This window comes from Anguilla rostrata, chromosome 10, assembly GCF_018555375.3.
Source record: "Anguilla rostrata isolate EN2019 chromosome 10, ASM1855537v3, whole genome shotgun sequence".
Taxonomy (NCBI): Eukaryota; Metazoa; Chordata; class Actinopteri; order Anguilliformes; family Anguillidae; genus Anguilla; species Anguilla rostrata.
In genome coordinates this window covers 36,265,525-36,276,953 of record NC_057942.1, presented here as the reverse complement: position 1 = coordinate 36,276,953, position 11,429 = coordinate 36,265,525, and the positions used below count along the sequence as shown (strand labels likewise).

General features: G+C 37.9%; 1 protein-coding gene and 2 long non-coding RNA genes across 6 annotated transcripts in view; 1 reads left to right on the top strand and 2 right to left on the bottom strand.

Moving 5' to 3' along the window:
* Window positions 1-1,639, bottom strand: LOC135233347 (uncharacterized). 2 transcript variants are annotated; one of them, XR_010323815.1, is made up of 3 exons: window positions 1,530-1,639; window positions 262-329; window positions 1-131 (listed from the first exon to the last, which is right to left on the bottom strand). It is a non-coding gene; the product is annotated as an uncharacterized LOC135233347 (long non-coding RNA). The 2 variants fall into 2 exon arrangements; XR_010323816.1 differs by lacking the exon at window positions 1,530-1,639 and adding an exon at window positions 788-1,319.
* The window catches only part of LOC135233346 (uncharacterized), a 13,392-nt gene continuing 3,363 nt past the window's right edge, over window positions 1,401-11,429 (top strand). Inside the window, exons 1-3 of one of the 2 annotated variants that reach the window (XR_010323814.1) lie at window positions 1,401-1,771; window positions 3,028-3,159; window positions 9,329-9,473. This is a non-coding gene — a long non-coding RNA (uncharacterized LOC135233346). Of the gene's footprint in view, window positions 1,772-3,027; window positions 3,160-9,328; window positions 9,578-11,429 lie in introns of those variants that run through there. The other variant, XR_010323813.1, reaches the window with a different exon arrangement.
* LOC135233344 (homeobox protein orthopedia B) lies at window positions 4,948-10,198 on the bottom strand. 2 transcript variants are annotated; one of them, XM_064296774.1, is made up of 3 exons: window positions 9,999-10,198; window positions 9,066-9,466; window positions 4,948-6,351 (listed from the first exon to the last, which is right to left on the bottom strand). In XM_064296774.1, the coding sequence occupies exons 1-3, from the start codon at window positions 10,072-10,074 to the stop codon at window positions 5,833-5,835; spliced, it is 996 nt and encodes a 331-aa protein (XP_064152844.1). In that variant the 5' UTR covers window positions 10,075-10,198; the 3' UTR covers window positions 4,948-5,832. The 2 variants fall into 2 exon arrangements, with proteins under 2 accessions (XP_064152844.1, XP_064152845.1); XM_064296775.1 differs by having other exon boundaries at window positions 10,038-10,197.

The window sequence follows — 11,429 nt, the reverse complement described above, 5'->3', positions numbered from 1 at the left end:
TATATACGAAGAGATTTTAATGGACATGCATTAATTTGAATCGGACCTTAGATCTAAAATCACCATCTTAGTGGTTAAGCGGCGATATATCCCCTTGTGAAAATCTTGCATACCGCTCTGAGTTGAAGCCTCTGTTTGGAAAAAGCGAACAGTGAACACAGACTCATCTGATTGACTTGGTGTTGCAAATGCATTTTCCGCATCTCACCAATAAGAACCTCCTGGCAAGGAAGTGGTCACAAAGGTGAGTAATCAATTTACCTGGGAGTCTGAACTCCATTAGAAACAGAAACATCTGCTGACAGCTGTGTGGAGGTGGACATCACACACTGAAGGGCCGACAGAAACATCTGTCAGGCTTGGGAAACTCGGAAAGTTTATTTTACCACACTTTACATATCCTAAATAGCCCAGGAGGAGGAACTCCAGAGCCGATTAATCAGAGAAGCAGTATGGTAATCAGTGAAATGTTACTTTGGTTTAATAAAAACCAGAGTTTAAAAATCTGAATATGCCAGAACATGCACAGCCAGGATGTGAAAAAGAGGGTTAACCAATAAACGTTCACGTGTGAAACAAACAGCAATTTCTGAACTCCCAAAATAACTGATAGATTTTTTTTTGAATCTGATTCAATTTCCCTGACTGACTCGCTTGTAAACAGTACACTTGCAATATTTAAAGCGTAAAAAACAAACAAAAAAAACAATTCCAATTTTCTCAGGAGCACGAAGCAAAGAAATGATCTGTCACAAGGATACGCCATTACAGAAGTGAGGTATATTACCATTTGACACTGTGTCTCAATTAGCCTACGCGAGGAAATCTACTGCAGATACTGATTTTCACGAGACACAAAATATACATTTGACTATGGCCTCTATTCGAGAAAACAATTTGAAGAACTGTTATTTTTGTTTTCTTTTTAAATAGCGTATCATGAGTAGAGTGAACAAAGTTACCAAAATGGGGGGAATAAAACAGGGCATTAAAAATTAATGTTCAAACGTGTTTCCAGTTAAAGACTAAGTGCTTTGTGGTTTGACCTGAATGGCAATCGATATCCCGGCCAGAAGACAAATTTTCGCTGTGGCTTACTCTTTCAAAGAAAAAAAAAAAAAGACTAAATTACCCACGATAGCAATACACTACAGCTGCCTTTGAAAATCTTTGTATTGTCCTTATAATAAGCTCTTCCGAAGTGAATAAGTATTTGATTGCTTCTGATGTGATTAATAAACGTCCATTTTCCCCCCTGATATGACATGGTGTTAGCGACAATACAACACATAATGGGCTGAATTCATTTTCTATATACTCCAGGCTGTCTAAATCCAACCATTTAATTAGAGCATTCTTCATCCCTAACTTGGATTTAATTGAGTGAGAGAATGACATTATCGGGCTGCCGATTGCTGTTTCTGGGGCACCGCGCGTGCTCTTTCATTCTCCAATTCACACTGGCGCGCATGGTTTCCGCAAACACAAACAACCCTGTTCGGAACAACAAAGCCAAGGCAGGTTCTCACCCGTTAGCAAGCCGCTCCAATGGCAACCCCCCGTGACAATTTGATGAGGGAAAAGATGCCGATGGAAACATGCCTATAATTAATAGCTAATTGGTTCCGTCCTTTTCGACCTTGTTGCCAGAACGAGCTCAAGTCGTGTGTACAGGTGCCATTTGTTTCCTCAATTTGATGCCCTGGACAATGCCACAAGATTTTCTTCAGTGTAAAACGGGAAAGGAAATGTCATCTCATGCCTCTTTCTTGTAAGTATATAGGTACTTGCTGTATTTATTCATACCATAGCCCAGTTATGGTATAAAAGTTAAGGGACGTTTATGTATTTAATTCCTTTTTAAATGGAGAAGCCTAATACGTGCATGCGCACACATCACTTACGCGAATATGCCCTGCAGAACATGTCGTTCACACTTCACTGGTTATTCACCGAATTCAGAATTTAGGGCAAACAAGTTTCCAGTACAACATTCCTCAAACAGAATTCTAGTAGACGCGATCTTATGAACAATAGGTCACAATTTTCCGCTGCTCTCTCATCAATGTGTGAAAAATTACCTAATGAAGAATGGGTTGCACATTTCCACAAACTAATTAACCCACACGAGAGTGAAACTAATTGTTATATTTGTGTAATATAATTTCACATCTGTTACCTGAATCAAAAAATCTTTATCCTCGTGTTGCATCTTCCTGCTCTGATAAACTTTCACTACCTTTAGCTACAATGCGAATATACGCCAGTGTATTAAAAAAAACACATTGTGGTTTGTTTTAATTTGAAAAGGGATATATCGTTCATTCGTCCTTACAGTGGAAAATGTTTTTTATTTATTTATTTTTTTAACCGTGATCATGATGTCCAAACTTTCATAAATAACACTCTGCTTTGCGAAGAATATGAAAACGAGATATTTGGATTCTGCATATTTAGCGATTCTGAAACAAATTAAATATCATTCAAATGAATAAATTCTACCAATAATTGGGCATCACGTCCTTTAAAACCTGCTCCGGATGATTTAAAATTTTTCAATTATTACGACACTGTTATTTGTTCAACGTAGTTTGATGTATATGAACATTCTACCTGTGATGGAGAAGCACAGGGAAGCTACTGGAACACAGAGAAGAACAACTGTCCATTGTGTCCCGTATGGGAGGTCATTTCGCATAATCTTATTAATCGTGGCAGTTTAAAACCTGTTAAATTGACGAAATGCAATTCTCAGATTTGATAGTAGAGAGGCCCGACTTAAGACCCCATGAATTTTAATATCCAAACAAAGACTAAAACTGAATTTTTTGGGACCAATCTCAAAGTTCACAAATGGCACGGGAATACTTAGGTTGTTTCATATTTGCTATAGGCTTAACACATGTCATATCCACAGTTCATATGATGTTGAATCTGTGAACTATCGCTCCTCCTGGCTATCTAATATATCCGCTTTAATGAAGGCCAGCTTATCGAAAGCTTTTTTTTTCTCTCCTCCGCTTTCAGTGGCTTGATCTCAAGTTGACCCACACAAACTGCCATCAGGGATTCATCAAAAATAGCCCTCCCTCCCCGGACCAATCACGCTCCAAGCTGAACCAGGATCAGCCTCGAGCTTTAGTGGGGTGTCCATTAAAGGTGAGCTTGGGTACCCTTCATATGACTTTCATCCTTTAGACACAAGTTTTCCACCGTGTTTTTCATTTAGGCCTATTTTGTTTTTTATTGTTTATTTCCAACTTGCTCATTGGCAATATTGGCGTTTTTTTTTGCGCTGAAAAAAGGATATTGTCTTAATCCTGTTGATTCATTGTGAATCCTTCTGAAATTGATTTATCTACAACCTAACTCCAACAAATGATTGAATTAGTCTAGAATAATCCTTTATTTATTTATTTTTTTAAATACAATATAAACCTAACTGTATTTACCATTTTATTCATTTTTCATTTATGTTCGCTTGCATTTTTGCACGTCTGATGTAAGGTTTATTTCATAACCTTAAAATGTGATGTATTCAAGGTTAATTAGACTTCCCTATATGTTTTTTTTTTTTTTTAATTTTTTAAATTTTTATTAATGTCACACCCTCATTTATTTCTGCATCAATCTTAATTTTCCTCGTTTTTGCTACTACGTAGTATCAGACCAATTATGCTGGCCTTTTTGAACAGTTCCACTATTGTACGTTCTTACTGTCATTTCTTACTAATCAATTTACATTTATAATTATAGCTTTGCCTTTTCTCCATCATGTGTATTGTGTTATACAAGCCCTTTCAGCAACACTGTTATTACATTTATAATGAGACTTCTCCAGTAACAATGACGATTACATTTGTAAGCATGGAAACAATTACTGACATACTATTATGAGTATAATATTATGATACTGATATTATAATTATAGCGCAAGAAGCCGTTATATTGCCATTGTTATGCTTTACCATAATGACACAGTAGGTCCAGCATGTTTTCTTTCTTGTTAGTTAAACTGAAAGCAACGTGATATACAATCGAGAAAACAACTACAACTATTTTTCAATCCACGTAACAGTGAGTCTCATCTCTTTATAAAAATGACTAAGAACGGCTAGTTTGCTGGACGCATGTTAATGCAGAACTATTTTAAAAAATAAAATTTTTGTGTTCCAGTTTCATACGGTGTTGCTAGCCTTGACCAAAGCAACTGGATACTTTAGAATTTAACCAATGACTCAACGGGCTGAGTATCGTTTGGGATTATATACTATATTCGTTTATTTTACTGTTATAATATGTACATGTATAATTCCGTGATAATATTTACATTTATAATTCACAAGGTAGCCCATACAATCACGATCACAGATGTGCGAAACCATTCTGAAAAACAATGAACAAGAAAAGCCATAGCTACAATTGCAATTTGATTTGTTGTTTGCGCCAACACGATTATTACTCCAACCTTGGAGATGACCAGTGCATCAAATTTGTCAAATCTGAGCATGGTTTATAGAAGGCTATTCGTCACAGCTCTGTTCACACTAGAGACTACGTAACCCGTATGTGCCACAAGCCAAGGTTTTTTTTCTTTAATAGTACAATTCTTCCTCCTAGAAACAACTGCAAATGCTTCTTTCATCAATGGTGTATAATAATGTCATTATTACAGTGACCATAATTGCAGTGTAATATTCACAAGTTTATAATGTACAATTATAAATACAATCAGTTCACCTGGTTTGGAAAGCCTTTCTTTATATTAGAGTAGGCGACGGACAGTTCTCTGTGCTAGCAATTTCATGGTGCCGCGATCTTCGTTTCTTCCTCGCGCTAGCAGGAGGGCCTGTGAATCAAACTGCAATGTTTCATCTTGGGATTTCAGACGAACAAGTAAGATAAAACGGAAAGCACCAGCAAAGACAAAGCGTCATTAGTAATGTGACATATTGAAAATGATTTTATTTATCCATTTACATTAAACTGATATAAACCTGTCCAGGAAACAAAATTATGTGGCTGGTATGGGATCAAACATTTAGGAAACCAAGTTTCAATAATAAGCACAGACAATAAGTTAGAACATATCACAAATCGACCAGAAGGTAACAAGAATGTTTTATCTACACAAAACATCCCATATAACAGGTTAACAAAATGTAATTTTCTTGTTTTAAAATTAATACCTCCCAATGTATTACCTGGTCAGCACATGCAAACAACTATGATGCTTCGCGGATTCTCTCGTTAAATTTTGCCACGTCAAAAAAAGTATTTTGCCCATTCCGGTTGCACATGGGCTATACTTCCGGGATTCACTCACGTGCACTGCTACTTGTACCGCCAGCCCCTCCGTGGGCGCAGTGCAGGTGGACTTAGAAAACGTTTTTTTTTTCTCCATCTGAGTGTAAATCTAACATAATAAGAATAAGTAACTTAAATCAAACACAATGAACATATCTGCTGTTCATCTAATGCAGTGCAGTCACGTCTAATGGAAATCAAAAACGGGACGACCGACGTAAAAAAGAATCAATCAATGAATAAATAAACTCATAATTCCATAAATACATAATGATGGCAATAAATAGATATGTCTTGAAATACGTCGAAGCAAAGTCAAGAGTTGAAAAATCACAAGGACGCCGAAAACGATGTTATAATTCGAAATGATCCTCCACGTCCTAAGCAGATGTGCCTTTCAATTATGCTGCACACACCCAGTCTCCTTTTCTCTCATTTTCACATGAAAAATTTCACATCCTGAGTTGTCTTCCCAGTATGTTATGACGAGATGACAAGAAAAAAAGGCAACATCAGTCGTTCTCATTAGGTGAAACTCATGGAGACCGTGTGCTCCAACGCTTTGCGGCGCAGGGAGGCGATGCTTGTCCCTCTCCAGACGTCACTGTCCGGAGAGCTACAAAGCTGGGGCGAGCCGGTCACATTTGTAGCGCCGGAGAGGGAAGCCGGTACCATGCCAGGGAATGTGGGCTGGTACAGGTGTGACTGGAGCCCTGAGCCGTTAGACGACATGTTGGAAAGGCTCATCGAGTTGGGCGGGGGACCAGCTCCAAGGCTGCACTGGGACAGGGACTGCGCCATCGCCTGTTGCCGGCCCAAAGCGGGCGGGAGTTGCAGCTGAGAAACGCCGGGCATTCCGGCTGCGGCCCAGCGGGTATCGTTGGCATGGAAAGAGCAGAGGCTGTCGCCCATCGCCGCTGCTGCCGCGGCAGCAGAAGGGAATTGTGGCATGCCGTGAGTGGGCAACAAGGTGCCCGGAGCTCGGAAAATGTTGGTGGTCTTCTTTCGCTTCTTCCATTTGGCACGTCTATTCTGAAACCAAACCTGAGGTGGGAATGAAGAATAGATTAATTGGATTACTGAGTGCAAAGAAATAAGCTGAGCAAATCAATTTTACCTTCAATTCGTGGATTTACTGTAACACAATAACTTAAAAATGAATACGCGATGTATTCACAGCATAAAACCGAAACTGAATAAACAGTATGCATAAAATCGATCAATACATACTTTGCACAAAGGATAAAATTCGCATCAGCCAAAATCCTAGACATCTGGAAGTCACGTTAAAGTAGGCCGATAGTTGGCTCTACGGCTCCATGCTTAAGGACAATAACGAATGCGCAAGATTAGTTAGTTTATCTATCCTTTTTAGTACCGTCAGCTTGGGAGATATCAAGGTGCTGGTCAGAAGAGACTGGTGTGTTATCAAGAGAATATAATAACTTTATTTTCCCGGGAGAACTTCTTCATTATTATTATTATTATTATTATTATTTGGACATTAATAAAAGCGAAGCACAAATGTCGTGATCAGTCACACATATTGCAAACATAAATACACAAAGATGCTCGCTGCCTGCTTGATATGGCCAGACCTGCTTTGCTGTTCATGGTACTGAGCGTTAGATTACTGGTTAGATCTACAATAAAGATCTCATTACCACCTCTCCGATGATTAATGCGAGGATTTTGTAGGAAATCTGTAACGCGGTATTAAAACTCAAATTCCAGGTTCATTCTGAGCAGCCAGCCGTAGAATCCCAACCAAATTCATTAAACTTGGTGGAAAAGAAAATGCAATTTCTCATTCCATTAAAACAGTTGAATGTACTCTCAGCTCAGCCTCTATTAAGACATGGTAGTTGATAGACCATTTCGATGGAGAAAAGTGTGCTGGCGATTGAACAGGATACGCCAGCAATAAACTATGGTATAAGCCAACATAAAATTGGTATTTCTACAGGATCACTCCTGGCCAATGATTCCTTTATTTCATTTTATGTAAATAAAACATTGAAAGTTAATTAATTCCTGCTAAATATTAATGACCGTATTTATCATACTGCATATGATCTCGAAATTCGCATGTTTTTGACACTGTTGGTTAATAAGCCATCCACTGTTATAAACAATACTGAAATGGCTTTATAATCATGGGTCCGGGTTTATTGCCTTTGAAAATCCCTATATATATATATATATATATATGTGTGTGTGTGTGTGTGTGTGTGTGTGTATAATGACCTTCAAGCCGGCTATCCTAACTAACGGGTTACATGCTCATTCTAACATCTAAGATCTAAATGGTTCAACTGTTATTTTTATACTTACAGCAAATATGAGCTAATCATTTTGATTAAGCTGGGCGATTAAATAAAAAATGTAATCAAATGGCTTTATATTTTTCAATATTACTATTGGATAATAGAATAACAGCTTTATTGACAATATTACTGCACTATACACAACGTTATTGCAATAAGCTATTATACCACCAATGTAGCGCAATGTCCATTAAAAGATCATGTAGCCTATAAGACAAAGCGAAAGGTAATGTCTAAAATGTATGTATACGCATATGTAATATGTACTTCTTTATATTAATATGTGCAGTTGTAACGAAAAATATAATTACAACCCATGCTTAAATGACAAGAAATGTACTCGTATGCTGCCCGCGCAGTCTATGTGCCTCGCGAGTCGGATTGTAACAAACAAACAAAACATCACATCCAAACTCAAAAAGTAATAAATATTTTATGCCATTGCCTATCAAATGAATAATGACAAAATAATATTTAGCTGATGAAATGGTTTCGAGAAACGGTATGCTGTGCGATAGGCCTATACAATGTGTCGCCTATGCAGTGGAATGCATTTAGTTGCAAATATTGTAACAGTATTGCATGAAGCTTTCTGGGGTAGTCTATATATTATAGCCCTGTTTTTTTAAAAGACTTTGTTGCACTTAAACAGGATTCCGAAACATATTGAAATGGTAGCATATTTAGAACAAAACGATCTATTTATTTATTTTAACAGACTGTTTACAGCAAATTTCATGAAATTCAGCACCAAGGCCAGAGCCCGTCCTTAATCGTTCTTCAAACATCGTTCTAAAAATTACTTAACAGGTAGCAAATCTAATCACGGCGAATTGCATATCTTTATTTTCGAAACTATTGCCAAGCCAACAGCCGTACATTTACAGTTTCTTATGGGCATAGCCTAACTGCAGCTTAGAAGTTCGAAACCCAACCAGCAAACCTGGGATTTAAGACTAAAGCTCGAAGCGAAAGGCAGCACAGGCGATAATTCTTCCGGTGTGACAAAATTCATTTTAAAGAATTTCACGAACAGGATTTGGACTTGCGGGTGACGAAGTGATGCGAGGCCTTCAATATAAAATGTGTGCCCTCTGGTTGTTTATTTTAGTTCGACTTAGTACACATACTTTGGATAAGAATGGTGACAAAAGCAATGCACATTTGTAACATTCAGTTACCATTCGGAAACCAGCACTACACGACACAAATTATGTATTTAATAAGCCACCAGTGCGGTCATTATTCTAACACCCCATTTACATATTAACAATGAACAATTAACACGTGGATCGTGTAACTTACTGTATAGCTACTCGCCTATGAAGACGCATACGTCTTGTGACTGTGTCATAACACATGCTAGCAAATTGGTGCGTATACAGTTTCAGACAAGTAAAACACACACCAGACAGATCGAACCAAATTTACCTGCACACGTGATTCCGTAAGACCGATCCTTAATGCCAGTTCTTCCCTCATAAAGATGTCTGGGTAATGGGTTTTGGCGAAGCTTCTTTCAAGTTCGTTAAGCTGGGCAGGAGTAAAACGGGTCCGGTGCCGTTTCTGTTTCTGTTGGCTTTGTTGACTACCTGACTGGTTGGAATTCTGCTGCTGTTGTTGTTTTTCCTGGTCTTTTGTGTTGACCTGCATGCCGGAAGGATTTGATCCAGCATTGTTCATATCGTCTCCAGACAGAAGCGTCGCTCCTTCAACAGCATCGGGACCTGGGGCTATATCGCCCGGATGCCCGGGGTCAGACACCCCAGCTCCTAGTCTACACTTTAACGCCTCCCTGTGTCCTAGAAGCTCCGCCGCGGCATCCTTCATCCCTGCAAAGTAAATGCATATAATGTAATTCAAATTTGTCACGTTTAGTTTGTGTATTTATTTTCATATTATTTGCCGTATTTTCCTAAATAAAAAGAAACCGTTAAAACACAGTTATTCATCCATAAACAATCCACAACATTGGATAATTATATTTATCTACTGCCCCGTCAATGCCTTAAAGCGTTAGTACTCGATCAGTTACAGATATTCATCTGGAAAAGAAAAATGCTTCTTATGAAAGGGCTTCCTGAAAATAAATAGGCTATTAATTTCAGTTTATCTTCATAATGTTTTGTATTTGGTCCATTTTATATATCGTTACATAGGCTACTCAATCCATCTATTCTATATACATGCTTAACTCCATTTGATCACATCAATATCTGAGAACAGGCAAATCAAATTATGATGTAATATAAAATAATTGCTTTCGGCTGAATTAGTTTACTTAAATCAGATTAAGCTAAAACAAGACAGAAATTGTCAATTGCATTTCTTGATTTTGTTAAATGAGAAGTTCCACCAGCTTACAGTAGAGTTGAAGACCGGAGTTTGGTGACGATAACTCACCGAGGCGAGCATCCAGGAGGTCGGCGTGCGATAGCATTGCGCACCGCTCCAGGGCGAAATGCTTTCCAAAAAAACTACGACTTAAAACTATTTAAAAGTATATATAGCCTAAATGAAAGAAAATTCGGTTTGTGTTTAAAAAAGGAGGTCCCTTGCATTATAATGTCCTTTAGAGGGATGGGGAGGCGCTTAATAGTTGAAAGAACCCATGAGCTCCTTCAAATAAGAACCAATCAGAAGCTGGGAAATGCTAGCCTCGCGCGAGCCTCCATCTCCAGCCACTCACACCCACAGTCTTGCACTTACAAGTCTATTTCTCATCATTTTACAATCAGATTTATTAGCTTTCAACCTCAAATTATACCCCTTTAAATGACCTGATCTAATTTCTATAACGACTACAAACCAAACTTAATAAACTCAGTATTCCTTGAATATCTGTTCCAAACTATACGTGATTTAAAGTGTTAATGTTTTAAACGGACCCTCTTTGTAGTGATGTTCGGAAGATTATACAAGTGCAAAATACGCATGCTATATCATTAGGCTACGTTAAAAAATGGTAATTGTGTATTTCAGATTAAGATATGAAGTGGTAAACACAAGCGAATATATTAAGAATGGTCATTTGCACGCTTCTGCGTACATTTCTCGGATTGGAAAAATAACATCACGGTCAGGATTTAGAAATCACAATGCACAATTATCCATATGCTTTGAGTGTGTTGCAATGACAATATCCGGCCCACTGTTATGGTATTCAAATGCTGCCTTTCATAAGCGAAGTGAACCATCTCTAATGTTCTGATTTCTCTGAATCAGCCAACAACAACAAAGTTTAGATTGGTAATATTTTCCTAACCGCAGTCATTTTCAAGATCATTAAGCATTATGCAATTAGAGTCAAATCTATAAGGTTTTATTATAATTATTACAGTAAAATCTGGATAAATTTGTACCAATTTTCTACTGCTTACTTTCCTGTCGAGCCAAGGGGTCTTTTGTGAATCACATCAGCAGAAATTACGTGCATAATTCAGCGGAAAGTCGGCATTGGTTGAACGTGTTTGTTATTCAGGAATTAATAGCACCGAATGTTGAGTGGATCGTAAAAAGCTCACCAAGGCATTTTAAAAAGTTTTTTTTTATTCACAGTGATTGACTTAGTACTTCAGTGGGAATGATTTTCCGTAAACTTTGACTCAATGAAACTTATTTTTCGCTCAAACAAAGCAGACGTCCAGAAATTAGGCTACGGTCCTATCTTTTGGCAAACAGGCCTACCCCTCATACACTAATTAGCAGGTTACACACCGACTCTGGTCATATACGCACACAAAGAGTCACAATTATTTTATACACGGCAAATTGGATTTAGGGGGAAACGCTTAT